The 20,675-nt window shown below is 43.8% G+C and overlaps 3 protein-coding genes across 4 annotated transcripts; 2 read left to right on the plus strand and 1 right to left on the minus strand.

Annotated features, from left to right (window-relative positions):
- Positions 1-2,822: 2,822 nt before the first annotated feature.
- Positions 2,823-4,836, plus strand: LOC135369758 (uncharacterized). Its single transcript, XM_064603275.1, has 3 exons — positions 2,823-3,945; positions 4,044-4,291; positions 4,831-4,836. Exons 1-3 carry the CDS (start codon positions 2,850-2,852, stop codon positions 4,834-4,836), a joined length of 1,350 nt encoding a protein of 449 aa, XP_064459345.1. The 5' UTR covers positions 2,823-2,849.
- Positions 4,837-8,364: 3,528 nt separating this feature from the next.
- LOC135370926 (ras-related protein Rab-35-like) lies at positions 8,365-13,849 on the minus strand. 2 transcript variants are annotated; one of them, XM_064604847.1, is made up of 6 exons: positions 13,789-13,849; positions 12,742-12,792; positions 11,974-12,097; positions 11,772-11,896; positions 11,369-11,493; positions 8,365-9,915 (listed from the first exon to the last, which is right to left on the minus strand). In XM_064604847.1, exons 1-6 carry the CDS (start codon positions 13,832-13,834, stop codon positions 9,793-9,795), a joined length of 594 nt encoding a protein of 197 aa, XP_064460917.1. In that variant the 5' UTR covers positions 13,835-13,849; the 3' UTR covers positions 8,365-9,792. The 2 variants fall into 2 exon arrangements, with proteins under 2 accessions (XP_064460917.1, XP_064460918.1); XM_064604848.1 differs by having other exon boundaries at positions 13,657-13,827.
- Positions 13,850-13,952: 103 nt separating this feature from the next.
- Positions 13,953-20,232, plus strand: LOC135370925 (probable tRNA (uracil-O(2)-)-methyltransferase). The gene is made up of 10 exons (XM_064604846.1): positions 13,953-14,563; positions 15,505-15,721; positions 15,798-15,866; positions 16,938-17,036; positions 17,104-17,175; positions 17,247-17,347; positions 17,841-18,024; positions 18,915-19,248; positions 19,340-19,456; positions 20,013-20,232. Exons 1-10 carry the CDS (start codon positions 14,109-14,111, stop codon positions 20,198-20,200), a joined length of 1,836 nt encoding a protein of 611 aa, XP_064460916.1. The 5' UTR covers positions 13,953-14,108; the 3' UTR covers positions 20,201-20,232.
- The last annotated feature ends 443 nt before the right edge of the window (positions 20,233-20,675 follow it).

Below are 20,675 nucleotides of genomic sequence, written 5' to 3' on the forward strand. Positions count from 1 at the left end.
CAGCCATGTGGTAATGACCTGTCGCAAAGTCCATACTCTTGTCTTGTCTATAATCCTAAAGATATTTCGGTTACTTTACCGAGAAGAAGCAGCTTCAAGAAGCAGTACAAGGTTCGATTTTAAAAATGTTCTTATGACCGCATATATTTATTATCGTCTGACAAGACGCAATAAAAAGCGCTTCGATCCATGTATCACGGCCAAAGATCTCTAAATACGCAGTTGACATCGGAGTTGAAACCGGAAAAAGTAAAAGAAAACACTTTGTTTTCTGAGTTTGTTTCCAACGGTTCCGGGACATTTGATCGAACGCCGTTTGGTCGAAAGCCGTTTGATCGAACGCATGACATTTGGTCGAAAACCATTTGATCGAACGCCGTTTGATCGAAACGGTAGCGGTCGTTTGATCGATTTTTTTAATTGGTTCACTTGGAGTGTCGAAAATCACAAAAAAAAGACAAGGAAAAGAAAAAGCTGCAGTTCTAAATGCAGTTATCCTAAGGAACATTTAACTTTGTGTGATCTGCTTCCCCGTAAACACATTCCTCATGCTAACCCACTTTTTAGTGTCCAAAAAGCAGTACAAGGGCCAGGGTTGTTCACCGTTAACCCGTTGGACAACCGAATAGGTTTTTCCGCTATGACACATAGTGACTAAACATGCTGTACTTGTTAATCCCTCAACTCTTTGCTAGCCTTTGTCAAATAATAATAGATGTCAAGTATTAAACATTTTGGCAAATGAATTAAAAAATAAGTAAATGACATTTTCGATGATTTATTCCCGTCGAATGTGAACGAATTCTAACAGTGGATTATTATTTGTAATCAACTGACCACTGTGTAGGAGAAAGAGCAGTTTCAGTTTATTTACTTTTCGCCTATGTGCAGGTGAACCTAAATTTAGTTCTTACAACAGACATGTATCCGAAGAAATGCTTCGAAACTTAGACAAGATTACAGGGCAGCAGACCTTAGTACTTTCTCTATTTCTTCGGATATCGTGCATATGTAGTGATTCGAGGCTGCAGATGCATACTCTAAGGTCGAACTAAGGTTTTACATGCTGTTAATTTAATATCTCTCGTTGTACCATGGCGAAATTTCGTTCTTAGCACCCACAGACTTCGAGTGGCTTTGCACATATGACTATCCCGTTTCAGACCGTTCCCTTTCAATATGTCGCTAGCAGTACGAAGGGTGCCTAGAACAAGGATAGACTATCGGCTGCTGTCAACCTGGGGCAGCTTTCTTCAATATGTGTCCTACTGATTCGTAAATGACAAACGTCTGCAACTAACCAGTGGTCTCCCCTCTTCGACTGCAAAAAGCAAAGAAAAAAAAAGGAAGAAATAAAAAAAGCAGAGGACACTGATTGCCTGCTCCGTATGCTCGAGTCAAAAGTTACAGAAAAAGTGGTGCGGACAACACAGTGCATGCAGCTTTGAATTCCCTTCGAACAAATGTCTTTCGAACAAACGGCGTCGATCAACTGGCTTTCGATCAAACGGCTTTCGACCAAGCGGCGTTCGATCAAACGCCTTCGATCAAACGGCGTTCGACCAAACGGCGTTCGATCAAATGGGCGGACACCGTTTCCAACAATATACGTTCAAGCAACAATGCTTACCGGTTGCAATGGGCCGAATTTGGAAAACGTTCGATGTATAACGCGCACGAGTGCATGACGCGCACCGCAATGCTGCTACAAGTTTACTGCCACCAGCATGCACAATAAAAGAAGGCGGTGTATCATTGATGGATATGCTTTATTTGAAACACACCGATGCAACAGAGTCGGTGTCATAGTATACTTCAGTCTTCTCTCCGCTTTCCGTTTCGCGCCACTTCTCAATCATGCCATGCGCGAAGTCCAAGAACATGAAAAACCCAATTCAAAAACAAATGCGGCCAGTGCGTTTACAAAACTGAGCAGCGTTTTATATTCTTTGTTGGTGAGTTCAGTTCAACCAGATCTCACACACTTTTAACCGTTTATGAAGTCCAGTGCCCTTTCGCCGGTTTTGTCAACTGACCGTAAGAGATTTGTAAGAAACTCACAGCACACCCTTGAAGACGCTAGTACGGCACCGTCCTGAAAAGGAACTCTGCAGGAAAATATTACCGCGTGTTACGCGCACCGTTAGATAACGCGCAGGACTTCTTCCGAGCACTTTTTTTGCTGTATTACGCGTGCGTTATACACCGGAAAATACGGTATATTTTTTCCTTCTTTCTTTTTAACTTACGCCCTAGTTCTTCGTATGCCGACGACTCCCTTCGTACTTGGTTTCTTTGTGCACAATGGTAAATGTGGGCATGTAGTCCAGACAGTAGGTTCCTAAAGGGGTAAGACCGTTTAGGAACCTTCCTTCATTGCTCTCTTTTCTTTCACCCATTTGTATACTGTCTGGACTACATGCCGACATTGACCATTGTGCACAAGGAAACCGAATGTCTCCGGTGTCTTCTCAGCCGGAGTCTTCGACCTCTTCGGGAGGACGCTTTCTTTCAAGCGTCCTCCCGAAGAGGTCGAAGACTCCGTCTGGGTATGCACTATAAAGACCGTACGTGACCGCATATAGTGTCACTCTTGTCTTGGAACATGTTTCATCCGAAGAGTCTCGTTGCTGCTTAACTGTCATGGAGATCAGCTCAGACGTGCTGCAGGATATCGCTGCCCAAAGTAAGATAATCAGTTTCATAATTTCTTAAATGAAAAGTCGTGAAAATGGTCACTGATATTGTTGAGTGATACTCATCTATTCCTCCCGGTTTTTATGAAATTGCATTTTTATGAAATTGCAAATTTATTTGCATTAGGTCAACCTGAGGTCATCAGATGGCTCATGGAGCAAGGTGCACTGCGTAGCGACATGCGTTGCAGACTATGCAATCGTCCTGCGACGCTGTTCAGCCCGGCTACGGGTACGGCAAGATGGAGGTGCAGGAACCACGGCCACAACTGGGGGGAATCTGTCTTTCATGATTCCATGTTCAGGAAGTATAAGATTCCACTGAGACTCGCCCTGAAGCTGATGCATATCTTCGCTCATGACCGGCACACGTACAAGTATTTAACCCTGGAGTGTTCGAGAACTGCCAGAAAAATAGCGGATCGGACGATCGTTCGCTGGCTGTCCTTGTGCCGATCCGTCGTGTCCGTGGCCATTCAAAGACAGATTGCAGCAGAAGGTAAAATTGGTGGAAGGGGAAAGATCGTAGAAATCGACGAAAGTCTCTTCGGCAAGCGGAAGTACCACAGAGGTCGTGTCAGGAAAGGTCATTGGGTTCTGGGCATGGTAGAAAGGGAAGTCAACCCAAACGCCAAGCGCAAAGGAGGCAAGCTGAGGGTTGTAGTTTGTCCTAACAACAAGCGGGACAAAGCCACCCTTATACCGCTTATCAGACGCTACATCAAGAGAGGGACAACCATAATCACGGACTGCTGGGGTGGCTACAGAAACCTCGAAACTCTAGGTGAAAACCCTGAGCAATGGAGACGACGTGGGAGGCGGAAGTACTACACCCACAAAGTTGTCAATCACCGGGTTGAGTTCGTTACAGGACCGAATCGTGAGGTTCATACGCAGACCATAGAGTCCACCTGGCGCGTACTTAAACGGTCGCTTCATCGTGGAGGCCCTCAAAGGAAAGACATTCAACGCTATTTGGACGAACAGCTGTGGCGGAGGCATGTTCAGAGGATGGGACTTGACCCGTTCATCAACTTCTTGGAGTGTGTTGGTACAGCAAAAAGTCGCGTCTTCTCGGGAACAGAGGGGCTCCGATACCAAACACGTCCCGTCTCTCGCAACCAGAACTTGGGCCATCATCCAGCACGCTCTCAACGACGACACAGTGCTGTACCTAGCCACAGGCGTACTATTACGGCTGTCATACCACGTGTGCCAACTTCCATGGCAGGCGTCGTCGGTACTACAGGTATGTTTTTCATTTTCGTCGCTATTTGTTTGTTCAATTGTTCAGTAAGCAAATCTGACCGCCGGCATCTCACATCATTCCTATTTTTCAACCATCAGAGCGTGCGGGTCCTTCTCTGCCACAGACCAACGCCGCGACTACAGCTGTAACGGTTTCTGCACGCCCAGGTTCGAACGCGCAGGCAGTTCGACGGGTACAAACAGCACGAAGACATCGGATGCGGCAGGTCTCACCTTACTCGCGACCAAACGCGTCAAGCGCGGCTCCAGCTGTTACGGCGACTCTAAGCAATACAAACAACGTTCCCGTCATTGTAAGTTTGGCCACTGCACCTTTCCCAGTGCAGGTAATGCCGACGCCCATAATTCTTTTGCATCCCGGGTTCGGATACCAACACCCACTACCCCTGGGTTTTAACGTCCCTCATGGCGGTGTGGCTTTCCCCCTGCAAAACACCAGTTTCATTGTACAGTAGCAAGTAACAACATTAAGACATGGATGTGCCCAAGCTGCTAGTCAATAAACGGACGTTTAACTACCTACTCTTTGTGGTTTGTTTCTTTTCGCTTCAATCATTATCTCCGAAGGGCAAGAGCAGCATTTTCATTACAACCGGGCGACGAACATTACGGTGCACGGACATTTCGGTGCATGTCGGTGCGCAGCATGTCGGTGCAACATGTCGGTGCACGGACAACAGGGAAGAAAAAGAGAAAAAAAAAGGCGTTGGTAACTTGGCGTACTTCCGTAACTACTTACAAAAAAGAAGGAAGAAAAAGAAACAGACACAGTACAATTATTTCAAATTATTTATTTCTGTACGAGGAGTAGAACAAGCAGCAACATTTCTTTACTTTTTGCATACTTCCGTAACAACTTACGCAGGTTTAGCAGTTAATGCAAATAAATAGCAAAAAAGAAAGAGAGGCACACACAGTGCAATTATTTTAAATGATTTATTTCAGTGTGAGGAGTAGAACAAAAGCAGCAACGTTTCTTTCCTTTTTCATGAGCTGAGACAATATTCACGCATAAGAGCGGAGCGAAACGTCGAACTGGCCAAAAATTTGGTAATGTAATGACACATCCATGAAGCATAATCGTCAAAACTACGCAGTACACTTGCGTAACTACTTACAAAAAAAAAAAAAAAGAAGCACACAGTACAATTATTTTAAATGATTTATTTCAGTGTGAGGAGTAGAACAAAAGCAGCAACATTTCTTTCCTTTTTCATGAGCTGAGACAATGTTCACGCATAAGAGCGGAGCGAAACGTCGAACTGGCCAAAAATTTGGTAATGTAATGGCACATCCATGAAGCATAATCGTCAAAACTACGCAGTATACTTGCGTAACTACTTACAAAAAGAAAAAAAAAGAAAGAAAAACACAGTACAATTATTTTAAATGAAGAGCGGAGCGAAACGTCGAACTGGCCAAAAATTTGGTAATGTAATGACACATCCATGAAGCATAATCGTCAAAACTACGCAGTACACTTGCGTAACTACTTACAAAAAGAAAAAAAAAGAAAGAAAAACACAGTACAATTATTTTAAATGAAGAGCGGAGCGAAACGTCGAACTGGCCAAAAATTTGGTAATGTAATGACACATCCATGAAGCATAATCGTCAAAACTACGCAGTACACTTGCGTAACTACTTACAAAAAGAAAAAAAAGAAAGAAAAACACAGTACAATTATTTTAAATGAAGAGCGGAGCGAAACGTCGAACTGGCCAAAAATTTGGTAATGTAATGACACATCCATGAAGCATAATCGTCAAAACTACGCAGTACACTTGCGTAACTACTTACAAAAAGAAAAAAAAAGAAAGAAAAACACAGTACAATTATTTTAAATGAAGAGCGGAGCGAAACATCGAACTGGCCAAAAATTTGGTAATGTAATGACACATCCATGAAGCATAATCGTCAAAACTACGCAGTACACTTGCGTAACTACTTACAAAAAGAAAAAAAGAGAAGCACACAGTACAATTATTTTAAATGATTTATTTCATTTCTTTCCGTTTTCATAAACGTCGAACTGGCCAAAATAATACATCCATGAAGCATAATCGTCAAAACTACGCACTATGGTTTGCAATCGCCGCGTCATCGGAATTTAGGTTACCGGCCAGTCTCAAGGTCGAGGCTCAAAGTTGGGACGACCACACGTGCCCTTACCGAGCGCCAATGTAGCGCCATCTCCTACGCGAGAGCAGAGGCTTCAAGGTCGTAGCTCTACCGGAAGAAGCAGACGACAGCGGCTCACATATCCCGATCCGAGCGCTACCGATGCGCCATCTATTAGGCAAGAGCAGAGGCCGCAGCGCTCCGCCTCCCGCGTCCTCCTATTGGCGCGCCATTTGGGGGCGGAGCCTCCCTCGCTCTTGGTCAGCAAAGTCAAGGATAGTCGCGATGGACTGTACATGCCCATGACTGTACCCGACTGTACATGTCCATGCAGTGAGGGGCGCATCCGGAAACCGATAGCACTAGGTTCGGCATCGGCCGACAATCTACCCGGCTAATTTTTTCGTCCGAAAGAGTGTTAGATGTTAAATAAATAAATTTTAAAAATCAACGCTGCTTGCGCGGCCGCAGAGGCTTCGGTGGCGTGACGTCCATCCCTAAGCGGAGGAGTAAGAGCGCGGCGCTCAGAGGAGGAGAGGCGACGTCCGGACGCAAGCGGCATTCCTTTTCTCAAGGTCGTGCCCTAATTGGTTCTTAGAGTGTGACGTTTTCTCCCTGTTCTAGAGAGGGAATTCAAGAATTCCATCAACATCTGCCGTCCGCTCTTGCTCTGTATTCCATCGAATAACTGTCAAACTATGCCACTATTTCGCGTGGGATTTTCAATATCGTGGTCAGTGGTCCAGGAGGAATAAAATGACACTATAGTTTCGAAATCGACTGGAACGGATGCGACCGTTCCTCTATAAACAGGCTATTTTTTTCAAGGTGGTCTATCACATCATTTGCTTTGAAACGTAGGCCTTTGCAGGTCCAAATCGATGCAAATAACAGTCCGTTACATTTATCCGTGATAACTTGGGGGTGAAGCGTCAAGAAATCCAGCGCGACTATTTGGCAAATCGTTTCAGGAAACTAATGACAGACCGCTCAGCATCGCTGCCCTTCCTGAGGAGGAGCGAAGAGGGAGAGGGTAAATTGCTCTTTACTTTGCTCATAAATTTCGAACGACGCTACGGATTAACGAACGGACGAACTCCTTCCTTTTGTGTTGTCGTCACCGTGTATTCACACTAGCGACATACCCCAGCATACTACAGTGGGAGATGCAAAAAAACGTCATAGCTTTCTATCCAACACTATCAAACACTATCCAACGAGGATAGTGTTTTCAACGGCCGTGGCCAATCACGAACGTGCTTTCATCGGTCGTGGCCATGAAGACGAACCACCGTCGTCTGCGAGTTGTGACTGAACGTTCCCGCGTACTAAATCGGAAAACTTACGCAAAAAGGTCTAATCTTTCTCAAGACTGATTTTCTGGAAAGCGCCTTGCACTTTTTGTCTAAATATTTAGGTCTGCAGGTTCCACGTGAGCTGCAATTATTTGCGGGTCCTTGAATTCGCAGAACGGTGAACCGCAGTAGCAGACGAATTCTGACTCTCAATCGGTGGAGGGAGAGAAGGCAACGAGCAGGCCTTCTGAATCTAGGTGCCAACCTGCCAACCATGGGGGATATCCTGGAACATAGTCACAAGATACTCCGTAGCAGACGACAAGAAAAGACGCCGACGGTATCATCTGCGAAGTGTCGTCTGCCATTCCCGATTTCCGGCACCCTGTGAACGCCCAATGGGACGGAACTTCGGCTCCGTGAGCAGTGTTCTCGTTTTTTCTTCCGCTGGAATCTTCCGTGAGAATGTCGCTCGTTTGAATACTAGGTAATGACTTTCATTCTGCAAACAGAAGTTTCTGCTCTTTACCCTGCCCTCTTGAGAGTATATAAAACTCTTGGCTAAAACCTAAACGGGATGAGAGTCAAATGCTTGGTGCGCATTCCCATCTGGTGACAGCTCCCTAATTCAGGTACTTGTACATGGTCACCCCACTGTTAGCATGTTGACCTTTCTTGTCACATTGTATGAGCCTACGTCTACGTTGTCATGCAAACATCATCCCCAATAGGTGGCAAGTTGAAGGTCATTTTCATCCTGTGTTACAATTTTGATTCAACATAGGTGAAGTGAGTTATTTGTGGGGTGCACCACTAGTGAGGCACTTGGGACATTCATGGGAACCTTAAAATTTGAAATAAAATGTCCCATACATGTCAATGGCTTTGTACCGTTCAAAAATTAAAAAAAAAAGAAGGAGCCTTGCTCCTTCCAGACCAGGACCATATGACTGTGACCATGATGAGTACCACATACAGTGTACTGCAAAGTACCGAAGATTTTATTGTAAAACACATGCAGCCAAAACTTTCAAACTATGCTGAAACCTTAGACAATAACTGTACAGCATTGTAGTACCACTACTCTATGACAATGATGCAGAATGTACTTCAACACTTCCTTCCCATTCCACTTCACTGTATGCTGAGCAATACTGATGAAATGTTGTTCCATGTCAGCCTTAACTTAGTTACATGCCACATTGTCACACTGATCAGTGGTGCCTACCTGAATAGGCATTACCAGTGTTTTTGCATGAATTGTCTAGCTATGCAGCTCATGCTTTTAATTTACTCAGCACTCGGGCTGCCCTATAAGTATAAAAATTAACGGCACAGAAAATTGCGTACAAAAACTGGCGCAACCATTGGGGAACAGCAAACAAACAGCGTGGACAGACTGCACATTGTGACAGCAAAAGTGTCAAACTTTGGTACATTTTGTGGAGCCCCACAAACACACGTGCCATTTCAGACAATGCAAATCGCAGTTATCTAAACTTCGTGGTACAGAGTCACCTACAGGCAGTTCCTGATGCAGCAGCACATCCACACAATATTATACTATACAATACCTTTACACTACTTCAAAGTTGCTTCCACCATGCGTAGCAGCCCCGGAGTATCACAATTTTTCACTCTCTCTCATCTTCTTACATTCATCACATCAGTGCACCATATTACATTACTGACACCATAGTGTAACAATGCAAAGCTAGGCAAGTTGTTTAATAAAGAAAAAAACAGGCTAGAAGCCAATACAGCAAAACGCTTCTAAAAGAACAGACATATGAGCAGCAAGACCGCCTCGGAGCTGACCATTATCTGATGATCTGTATCTTGCGTTTTGAAATCACTATATGCCTGTGATTACTTTACCTGGAAGATATTTGTATTTACAGCCTATGCCGCAATGCAGGGTGACAACTTCCAAGTGCTCTTCTGCCATACTCCGGGCTGTCCCACTGGCAAACTCGTGGAACGCAGTGCTTGTGGTAACTAAAAGTACAAATAATTCGCGACACAGAAGTACCCTGGTGCAGACCAACAAGCTTTTGTGACGGATGCGCCTCATTGTACAAAAGCTTGATGGCAACGTGGAAAAGCGACGATGGTGAAAATATGTATACGAGTAACCCTTGGAGACCGACGTGCATGATCCGTTTTTTTCTTCTTCTTTTTTTTTTTTCATTCTGCATTGTTGATGTTACTTTGCTCAAAATTTACATATACTTCCCTGTAAGGTAAGGTGCAAGAGACACTGCTGACACTGCAACAACTCGGTGTGTGCGAGACTGGCTGCACATTCCAGGAGCTTCAGTGCCAAGGCCATGCACCAGACTGCAAGCAAAATGCTCGGGGGGTGGAAACGAACACTTCAATCCGCGGGTCCCCAACAGAGAGATCTGTCATCAGCAGCATTTACGTTTCTTCTGTGCTCCCGGTCTTAACCGCAACTTTTCGTCGGGCACCTGCTGCCGCTCTTTCTGTTCTTTTTTCGTCCTGAGCACCATTCGTGTGATGGCATTGAACATCTGCAAAGACAGTAACTGGTCAGAGTGAACCGTCACAGCTGACGTGGTATGCGATGTATGGCTCTGCAGGAATCTAATGCCATGATTCTGCCTTATCATAGCGACTTATTCCGAGATGTCCACGATGATCTCCCCGGAATCGAACGTCTCGATTCTCCCACATCAAGCATGGACGAAATACTCCCTGATGTCTGTCACATTCGTCATTCATCACTCTGGCGTCAGGCGCTACTTCTCGATCCCTGCGTGATACGGATGGACGCGCAAGCGCGATACGCTGGCCGACGTTGCGTGAGATGATCTGGCCGTGCTAGTAATGCCGGCGTGCGTTTAATGCGCAGGGAACTAAAGAGTACCAGTATTTCGACGCTCAAGTTGGGTGCGCTCAATACGCGAGTGCGTTCAGAATGTGAGCAAATACGGTTATGTTTTTCACTGCCGTCGCTAAAATGGTGCACAATCACATAAAATCTGCAAGTTATGAAACAAATTATAGTTGTGCCGAGTTACGACTGGTAACGATACAATGGTTAGAATTCCCACTTTTGCAGTTATATCGAGTGCTTTTGATTGATAGACCAACGGAGCGGCAAAGTGGAAAACCTTCACTGTTTTTGTTCCCACGAACTGTGATGAGAACTCTATAGGTACCTCAACAAAAATTGATATTTATATGTGACACGTCCTTGTATGGACTGATGACAAATGTCTTCAAACATTTTACAGCTACCCATTATGTACTTTTCAAATAGTTTTTATTCTCTTTGTAGGAGAGTGTACATGCTTCCCACTTTGCCCCACAATATTTTTCACTTTGTCCTCCCCACAGGGCAAGGATGAGAAATTTTGGTTACTTTGCGACATATTGTTTCACCATATTGTTGTTACCTCGAATAACCCGCACTATGGCACATTAATGATGCTTTGCCAAAAGATCAGTCTCATTTAGGCACAGAATTTTGCATGCCCATCCGCACTGACATGCTCAAAAATTATTGAATGTTAGTGTAGCCGCTTTGCCCCACCTTCCTGTACTGGTCATTGGTAAGCGCTTTGCAAAAAAATTCCTGCTGTACCTAAAAATAGCCCCTGTTTCCCAGCTGTTATGAATGAATGTCATACGAATGAATAATTTCAAAACTTAGCTCTTGGGTGTTGAAAACAGAAGTAGCATAATATCGCTGAAACACGATCGCCTGTTAATGTGCGAGGGGTCGCTCAGTCTTCGGAAACACCAGAGGATGCACGAACAATTGCACAGACACAAAGAAAAAACAACAACAAAATTGACCATCGAAAGTGCCGGTTCCACCTATCAGTAATGAAAAAATTTTGCAAAATACAAGTTATATATGCTGATATTCAGCTTAGCGTTTGGCTACCTGCATAAAGACCTTCACACAGTCATTGTCACCTTTCCCAGTAACAGGCACAGGACAAACAAATCACCCACCTCTTCAACATTTATGTTCTCCTTGGCACTCGTCTCAAAAAGCTGTATGCCCATTTGGTCTGCAAAGCGCTGCGCGTCTTCTGTTAGCACCACTTTCCGACTGGGGTCGTCGTTCTTGTTTCCCACTACGTTTAGGTATAAAATTATTGAAAATTATGGCAACTATTACAGTAAATTATGACAAAAACGTGAAAATCATGACAAAAATTATGACAACTATTAAGACTTCTGTTTGTGTACACCACTTTTAGTTACAAAGACAAACATGAGTATAATATTGTTTTGAAATAAACTTCACACAGCTGCGTAGCGACACAAACAAATTTTTACTTAGAACTTAGACAGGCTGTACGAGACTGTCTTGTCAGAAGTACTATTTTGGTTTTGAAATTAAGACGCTTACCTAGAATCCTGTTGACAACGTCGCAGTTCTGTTCTATTTCATGCAACCATCGTTTGACATTGGCAAAGGACTCTCCGTTTGTCACGTCGTACACAACGACGACACCGTGCGTTCCTCGGTAGTACCTGCAACAAAATGCGGAGTGTAACGTGTTTGGAGAAAAGTAACGGGGATAACGCAACAAAGACGTTGGGTCACTCACGTGGACGTAATTGTACGAAAACGCTCTTGCCCCGCTGTGTCCCAAATCTGGAGTTTGACACGTTCACCGTCTACTTCTAAGGTACGGATCTTGAAATCCACACCTATTGTTGTGATATAATTGCCTGCGCGCAAAAAGTACGGACATCTTTTAATTCGGGACCCTTCCAGATGCACTTTTGTATTCAGAACTCAATCGTACATATATAGGATCTGACTTTCACCAAATGTCTTTTCTAAATTTCCGTAATTCAGGGTGAAATCGGGATATATTGATACGTTCGGGTTTTTTTTTCTCTCTCTCTTTCTTTCTATCTAGCAAGCGGCCTGCACATAAAGGCGCATGTAATGGTCAAACATGCATTCCTAATGAATTATAGTCACAAACTCTACACGTTGTAACATCAAATGTGCTTTGTATAATGTATTGTTGAGCTCAAGTAACATTTACATTAAGCATGTGCGCTGACTGCTACTAGAATTTAGTAGCAATCTGCGCGCATTTAGTAACTAAATATTATACGTGATATGTGATTGGAATATGCGAAGAAATTGGAATTAACCCCAGTTGATCTGATAACTATTTGGGGGGAATAGTTGGCAAGAATCAGAGTTTCACCCAAAAAAGTGACATTGTATGGATATACTGCTATCGCGGCAGCTAAACAGTGACCATGTAGAATAAAGACTCTCAAAGCATGCGACAGTCCTTAAATGCACGGTCGAATAGATGTACAAGTGTCCCGTGGTATGAAGCTCGAACACTCACCAGAGAACGTATTGTCGGCAAACCGTAGTAACAGACTACTCTTCCCAACACCTGCAAGAGCAGAAGCAGAGGAAATAACTTAGGGCTGCAGTTTGGGTGTCTGTTGTCTATCTCTATGTTAGCAAGTGTGATAAATTTCTCTGTAAGGAAATATTATCTTTCGCAATCTCTCCCTAACGATGTAAACTCGGAAGGTCAATGCCAGTGCTGTCAAGTGTGACTCAGCGTGGGAGTTGACGTGACTGTACGAGTTATTTTTTAAATTGCCGCTGCGAGCTCTTGATAAAACTATTGCTAGTGTACGTAATCATTCCAAGGGTGTAACATTCGCGCAGCAAACTGTCTCAAAGTGAGCGATGCATCTCGCTCTCAAGTTTTAGTGCACGTTGGGTTCTCACTGCACTGGTTCCCTATTGAATCGAAGTACTGGATGCATCCCGACCTTAATTTCGGTCAAACTGTGCGAATGTGTCAGAACCATACCAAAATTTTGTAGAACGCAACAGTATCGTTTCGGCAGCCCCAGATAACACCCGTATGTACCGTACGCAGCGCACGGGCGTCTGCTGTGACAGGGAAGGATAATGGCACAGCCTTTGGCACAGCCTTTGGCACAGGCGACAGTTAACTATGCAGAACAAATCGCGCGAAATGTTTTCCGAGCCATTTTATTTTGCTGTAATCGCACAGCAGTTTCTTCACGTGCAAACAATCAAAATGCCACTCTGGCTGCGTGCCGTAACTGTATGTCAGAACTGCAACGTGGAACTGTGGCAACTACGCTGTCATTTTCTAGGACTTGTAGTATTGCTCACAACTTTCACATTCAATACCGATGATTCAGATTCGACTGTGTTCGACTTTCCACAGGACAAGCACGTCCTTGTTCACTCAGCAAAGCCTTTGACCACTTACCGCTGTCTCCGATTATTAGAAGCTTAAATAAATGATCGTACTCTCTAGACATCACTAGATTTAAACCTCAGAACCTCAAAAACTATTTTGAAACAACTATTTTCTGGGCAAATGGGCGTACAAAAGCGTTACCACGATATGCTTGGGGCGCTCGCATCGCATTGCTATCTGACGCCATTTCCGGTTTGCCCTCAGCGTTTACGACACATTTCCACATTTCCTGCACACTCATCTTCGGCTTAGTTCCTGAATTCCGGAACCAAGGAAAACACCTCTATGGAAAACACTATAGAACCGACGAAAGCGACACCAGTTTTTTTACAACCTCATCGATACTTCTTTTCCGAAGCATACCTTCCTGCACAAGCAACAAGCTTGACGGCGATTGGTTCCGTGAAAATAGAGCATCATCATCATCTCCTTTATTTATCAACTTTCTAACTCAACTCGCCATGTGGACGCATGTTGCAGTTTCAGATTCTGTTTTGAATCTACAACGGTTCCGAGAATCTGTTCTTGTGTGGGTTGAAAAGCCACACACTGTCAACAGACGGTTAACCGGAGTTCTGCCTTTGGCTCAGCACCGCTTGGCAGATTTTGGCGACGAAACTGACTTGTATTCATTCGCTATGAAACTTGAAAGTATGGACGTACCGGACATGAATGCTGTGTTGTCATCCCACAAGTCGTGTGGTGATACTGACATTGATGTATTGCGCAGTGTTTGTGGCGACAGTCGACCCGTTCTTGTCGAAAGATATCTGCTACCAAAGCAGATACACAAGTTCAAGCCAGTGCATGAAGTTGTCCTCATAACAAGAGACTGCGCAATGTTCTGCAACTTTTCAAAGGGCTCTACACTGTCACCAAATTGCACCTACCGAATTCGTCTTGACCAGGATAAGAGGTGCAGTGATTCATACACATTTTCGGGGACGATGCGGTACAAATTTTGTGAAGTAGCCTGATGCGCAGTGCACTGATGATTCCACCAAGCTGATGCACCAAGCATGATTTACGTAGTAATGGATGTACAGAATGGATCCATGAACGTCAGCTTGAGATGGTGCTAACTGTAACCCCGTGTGCACCACCAGTGTAGTTGTTTCACAAAGTGGTTTCGTGGGTTCACTTCACAATGCCTCAAAATGTGACCTAGGGCAAAGCTTAGGGTAACACCTGGAAAAGCATGCTGTGATAAATTGTGGAAATTACAAACGGGTAGTACAATTACAATTCTAGTCTTTCAGCAATTCTTTATTGAAATCCTTGGCAAAATCAACAAGGGCAAAGGTTGATAAAATTAAGCTATATGTTAAAAAAAAAAAATATTGAGGCCGATTAATGTAATTAATGCAATGAGAATGCGTTAGCATTAGACGTTCCTTCCAGCCTTCTAATTAACTAATTTCTACTATCACTATTATCATTTACAAAAACTATTATATATTACATATACCTTTATACTATCTATCTACTATCTATATCTACTACATACCCTCTTACACCTATGTCTTACACTGCTGTACACGGAAACCACACTCGCCTCGCTACGACGCCGTCTTTTCTTCAAAGTGGGACTCTTAACGCCAACGCATTAAAAACAATGCTTACTTCCAGTTATAGAGCCGGGGCTCTACGGCTGTGCCGGAAACCAACCAGGTTATCACAAATTACCCACCTGTTTACGAATCGCGTGTTTATTGGAACACAGAAGCGAACCCGTTGAGTGCTGCCCCAAAAGTTTGCGGGGCGAAGAGTGCAGAAAATTTGCGTCTCCTTTGCGACCTCGCGAAATGACTCCTTTGTGACCATTTTTAAAGCAATAAATTTGCCGCATCATTTTAGGATTCATCTGGAACTTCTGGGTGTAGGTACCAACACAGACGCTCCTGCAGTCACCTGGCTGAAGGAGCATGTCCTTCACAAAATCTACAGGTGGAGCTGCAGTGAGCCTTTAGGGAGCAAGCAAGTGGTCGTGGCTTCTCTGAGGCTTACACCCATTGAGAAATATAGCCGTGTCTACTTCAACTTGAAGAAGAAGTATGGAGCTCACCTGTGCAAGGTATGTGCAGATTTAGTTTGTGCACGTAATGCTCGCAGTTTTGCTTAACACGGCGCTGAATTTGTGAATGTTTCAGATATGGCCGGAGACCACCGACCCCTCAAAGTTTGTCTACGAGGACATTGCAATTGCCAGCTACCTCATTGCAAGTTCTCTAACCATCTATCCTTAGTTTATAAGTGGGTTATGACCTTTTCGAACAAAGCACACTTTGATAGATGGGGTGATTATCGTTGTAGATTGCTAGGTATGCATGTTTGACCAATAATATGCACTTTAATGAACCATTTTCATGTTCACGTTGCATTAGCGGAGGAATGTTGAACGCTGCATTTTCATGCCAGTAATCATGGCGACCGTCCGGTAAACTTGAAAGAGAAGACAGGCAGAAAGAGTGAAAGCACATTAGAGCACTACGAGTGCAAAGCATCATCAAGTCTCGGCCTCAAACGTCCACGTAGCCTTGAAGCAGATTATTAACGCGTCCGCATTAGAGTCTTCGCTACAAAAAAAAATGTGGCGTGGTCTGTGTGTAGCCACAGAAGTGGAGAGAGGCCGTGAACTGGCATGGAGCACACGTGCGGTGATTGGAGAGGGAAGGAGAGGGCACGTGGAGAGCACGCTGCAGCGTGCCGGTGGTGGTCGACAGGTTCAGATGCATCTGCGTGGGGCGCCATTGGTTATGAAAGCTGTGCGGAGGAGCGGTAGCGAAAGAAGGCTCAGGCTGCGAGATGGAGCGCCAAGCTGAATTGGAGGAAGCCCGAGAGGCTCATTTGGCTGCAGATGCTGTCTTGCGTTAGTGTTGTGTAGGGTCGTGTGAAAGGTCGTTGTAGCGTTGTGGAGGGGAGTTCCCAAAGGGTTTTCAAGTTACAATGCTAATGCATTGCGGTCGCATCCACCAATGGATCGACCATGAATTTTTTTTCACGCCATCTATCATGGCAGCCGCCTGCAGATGGCCGCTCGTACGCATAAGCCAGAAAGGGTTCATTGTGGACCGCTTGCCGGACAGAAGAATAAAAATAACGTGATAACACCCAAATCTATGAAAAGAGCCAGATTTCACCCCGAATTACAGATTTAAAAATAACACCCGATATTTTGCCTCTGAATTCAGGAGAGGCATTTAACCCAAAACGGTTGGACCCTATTTATAATTCACATTTCTGCACAAGGCACGCTGCTTCAATTGTGGTGTGTTCTTGCGTTCTCGCAGACATTATGGGAACAAGATTTCAATGGCTCTGCAAGGCCATCGTTCATAGATGTTGGTTGTGGCAATGGACTACTTGTATATCTTCTCTCGGCTGAAGGAGTAAGTGAACCGGTGCTCAATCCAGCACATTCCCACCATTCTGCACTTTTTTTTTTTTTTTTTGCAGTATAATGGAATGGGGATTGACATAAGAAAGCGTAAGATCTGGGACCTTTATGGACCTGATGTTAACCTAGTGGTGAGTAACTTTTTTTTTATGTGTTTCGTAAAGAGAGTGTGCGTATAAGATAAATTTGTGTATAATCGCAGGAGGGGGTCATCACGCCAACATCACGGTTTTCCGACTACACGTGGTGGATCGGAAATCACTCAGACGAGCTGACGCCGTGGATACCTTATTTGGCGTCGAGGTAACAGACACAAAAGCACAGGACTGTTTTCGTGTACATGTTGAGCTGTTTTTCAGATACATACCATGTTACACTGTAACCCCATGGCTCAGCAAAAAGAGAGCAGGCAAGTCGAAGCTGACGGTAACGGCCACTGAGGTTTAATGATGAGAGAATATGAACACGAGTCACGCGGTGGTATGCGCTAGAGGCGCATGAACACAGAAAACGAAACTGAAAGTAGCCGACATATTGTCCATCTTTAACATACCAGTGTATAATGTAAATAGAAGTGACAATGCAAGCACAATTTTTTTTTTTTTTCCCCAATCATTCTGAACAATATGGCAGACACGATGATGTCCCTTCCCAGTTATGCACTCCCATTATGACTCAATAATCCTGCTAAAATCTACATGATGCTTAGAAGCATAAACTTTTGTTAGCCTTCCTGTTAGGTGGATTATTTATTATTAGGTTATTTGTTATTTGTTTAAGCCTTGCGTGTTTATAGGTCACATGCTGATGCAAGGGTATTCCTACTGCCATGCTGCCCATTCACATTTGACGGGAAGTACCAACGGCAGCATGGTGGCATGAGTCAGTATCAGTCTTACCTCCTCTTTCTACAAGAGCTGTGCCAAACCATGGGATTTGAAGTGGAGCTCGACCGGCTGAGGATTCCTTCCACAAAGCGGGTACGTGCTCTGTTTCTATTCTGAACAGAAATAGTAATAATTAATCGACGAGGTCAGTTGGCATTCAGTCATCAGGATGACATAAAGCGACTTCCTATTTGTACACAGGGCGGGGGTGTGACATTCTGGTAGCGGACTGTGATGTTAGTTGCTACATCTGGCCCGGTTTCACCAACCCCAATTAACATTTGAACCGAGATCAGCAGTCCCTCAACTTGGATTTAACCCTTAACTCTGTTTCACCAAGGGTAATTATTGTCACTGAAACATTCATCGCGTCACTGACTAACATTGCTCTAAAAAGAATTGAGAAAAAACACATCTCTGTTCAAAGCTAACAAGCGTTGGTGAAAGTCGGCATCAGTTTTTCTCATAAACCATGATTCAAGTCGTTAGTGTACCAGTGCCAAATTTCACAAGACAAGATAGTGCCTTGCTGTTTTGCAGCCTTTAATATGCATATGTTCCATTTGCTTTCAAAGTCTTTTCTGTGTTCCTTCCTGTGTGAGGAGACATGTAAGGCAGGATAACGCATACAGATTTGTTCGAGCTGTATGCAGTTGCGGATCCAGGATTTTTCTGAGGGGAGCCCTGCATTGAACAGCATGCTATTACACTACCAAGGTCAATTAAAACTCTATGTAACAAATGAAATTGATGGGGGATCAGGACATCTGGACATCCCCCCCCCAAAAAAAAAAATCTGCACCTGTCTGTATGGTATTTGTTGTCCAGTACACTACATTCCATGATAGGCATCATTAATGAAAACTTTATCGAAACTTTTCAAGTAGTATAAATCTCTGAATAAAGTACAATTCTCTATATTTCAAATTGAAGTTTCTGCATAAATTTTTGCATCACTTTTTCTACTTTCTTTTCCCATTCAGATTGCCTTGATATGCAAGCCAGCATCTGACGATCAAGTGTCAACAGCTCAGCTTGAGGATGCTAGACTAAATTTTGTGAAGGAAAACACAGTCACAAAGCAGGTTCCGGAGAAACTTGAGCTTGGAGGTGCAAGCCGGGGTCACGAGGAAGTGCCTGACTCGGACAGTTTTGCAAGCGTTTTTAAGCCGAGATCAAAGGTTGAAGAAGTTAGAAACTGCACGCAGCTGGAGAAAGAGTTCACACAAGTAATAGTGGACAGAATTGCAATACATCTCTTGCAAATGGAGCCTGTTAACGATCTGTCAGACACTGAGCCCGTTTGGCAACAAGGGGGTAAGTCAGCAGTGAAGGTGAAATTGCCATGTATGGGCACTTCCATATGGATAAAAAAAAAAAGACAAACAATGTCTTCAATACTCTCTAGGCAGAGAACATATTGGAAGCCTTGTTCATCTACTAAATGACAACGAACTCCAGAAACTAAAAAAGCAGTGCGGTGGATTGCAGACGCTACTGAAAAACCACAGACATGTCTTTCTGGGTAAGCTTAGCATGCTGTGTAAATGGGGCCCTGTGTTTTCGGGTTTTGTGTTTTTTGAAAATGTGGGTGTTAAAATTAGGTTTTATTTCAGGAGCTGTAAAACAGGATAAAATCGGGTGGAAAAGTAGATTTTCGGGTAGAAAATAAAAAAGAGAGTGCTTCTTGGCATTTTAGATTGACAGCTGAACTGATGGAACAATCAACACTTGATCATTTGATTAACAGTTGATCAACAATTGATCAATCAACGAACTGATTAAACAGCTGTGCTAAGTGTCCAATGCTTAGTGTTCTCCAGTGCCCGTATTGATGGCTGAATTGGCACTTTTCCAAGTTCATTTTCAAGCTTTTTTTGGGGGGCGGGGGGTTACCCAAAGTGACGATGGTGCAAATTGGGGGGGGGGGGTAAAAACGGGGTTTACCGTGTTTTACCCTAAAACACAGGGCCCTATGTGTAAAGCTGCAATATTTTGATTGTGGTGTTAAAAGCATGTTCGTGTTTATTCGTGCTATGCAACATTTAGTATACGTATACTTCTCCCTACAATTGCTGCAGTGCACAGTGGGCATGCGTCCCTCAACATTCCTACGTCTCAGCCTCAGAGGACAACTCAGAGAAGAAAAGGAAAAGCATGCAGTACTAGTCAGAAACGAGCAAAATTGAAGGAGTGCTGGTTTTTCAAGAAACATCCTCAAGGCTGCCCTCTGACTGACGAAGAATGCCTGTATCGTCACGGACGATAGTCAAATTAAAAAGAAACAAAACTGGTCTGTAACAGATTTAAAATTAGTTTTTTCATTTGTGTTTAGAGCCCTGTTGTTGTTTGGGGTAAAACCCGAAAATGAACTTGGCGAAGTGCCAATTTAGCCACCAATATGGCTGCTGGGGTACATTAAGCGTTGGACAGTCAGCATAGCTCTTTCATATCTTGACTTATCTAAAATGCGAGGAGCTCTTTTTTTTTTTTTTTTAATTTTCTACCTGATATCACCAGATTTCCGTTTTAGGCGCCTGAAATAAAACCCAAATTTTACCCCCTCCACACACACACACACACCAATTTCCGAAAAACATCTAACCGGAAAATCCAGGGCTTATTTATGCATATGGAGAAATGGCAGGTTAAGTTGTTACGTAAAACCATAAAAATTAACAAGAAAGGCCGTGATGAGCTGGTATCCCATGTCAAATTTTACAGTGCATGTGTACTCACACAAA

This window comes from Ornithodoros turicata, chromosome 10 (genome assembly GCF_037126465.1).
Source record: "Ornithodoros turicata isolate Travis chromosome 10, ASM3712646v1, whole genome shotgun sequence".
Taxonomy (NCBI): domain Eukaryota; kingdom Metazoa; phylum Arthropoda; class Arachnida; order Ixodida; family Argasidae; genus Ornithodoros; species Ornithodoros turicata.

Coding starts and splice junctions, on each gene's coding strand:
- LOC135369758 (XM_064603275.1), top strand. CDS start 2,850: ATGGAGCAAGGTGCACTGCGTAGCGACATGCGTTGCAGACTATGCAAT. Junction 3,946..4,043: donor AGGCGTCGTCGGTACTACAG/GTATGTTTTTCA, acceptor TTCAACCATCAG/AGCGTGCGGGTCCTTCTCTG.
- LOC135370926 (XM_064604848.1), bottom strand. CDS start 13,708: ATGTCTAGAGAGTACGATCATTTATTTAAGCTTCTAATAATCGGAGAC. Junction 12,098..12,741: donor TGCCGACAATACGTTCTCTG/GTGAGTGTTCGA, acceptor TTTTGCGCGCAG/GCAATTATATCACAACAATA. Junction 11,494..11,771: donor CGTTGTCAACAGGATTCTAG/GTAAGCGTCTTA, acceptor ACCTAAACGTAG/TGGGAAACAAGAACGACGAC.
- LOC135370925 (XM_064604846.1), top strand. CDS start 14,109: ATGTGGACGCATGTTGCAGTTTCAGATTCTGTTTTGAATCTACAACGG. Junction 17,037..17,103: donor ATCTTCTCTCGGCTGAAGGA/GTAAGTGAACCG, acceptor TTTTTTTTGCAG/TATAATGGAATGGGGATTGA. Junction 17,176..17,246: donor GACCTGATGTTAACCTAGTG/GTGAGTAACTTT, acceptor GTATAATCGCAG/GAGGGGGTCATCACGCCAAC.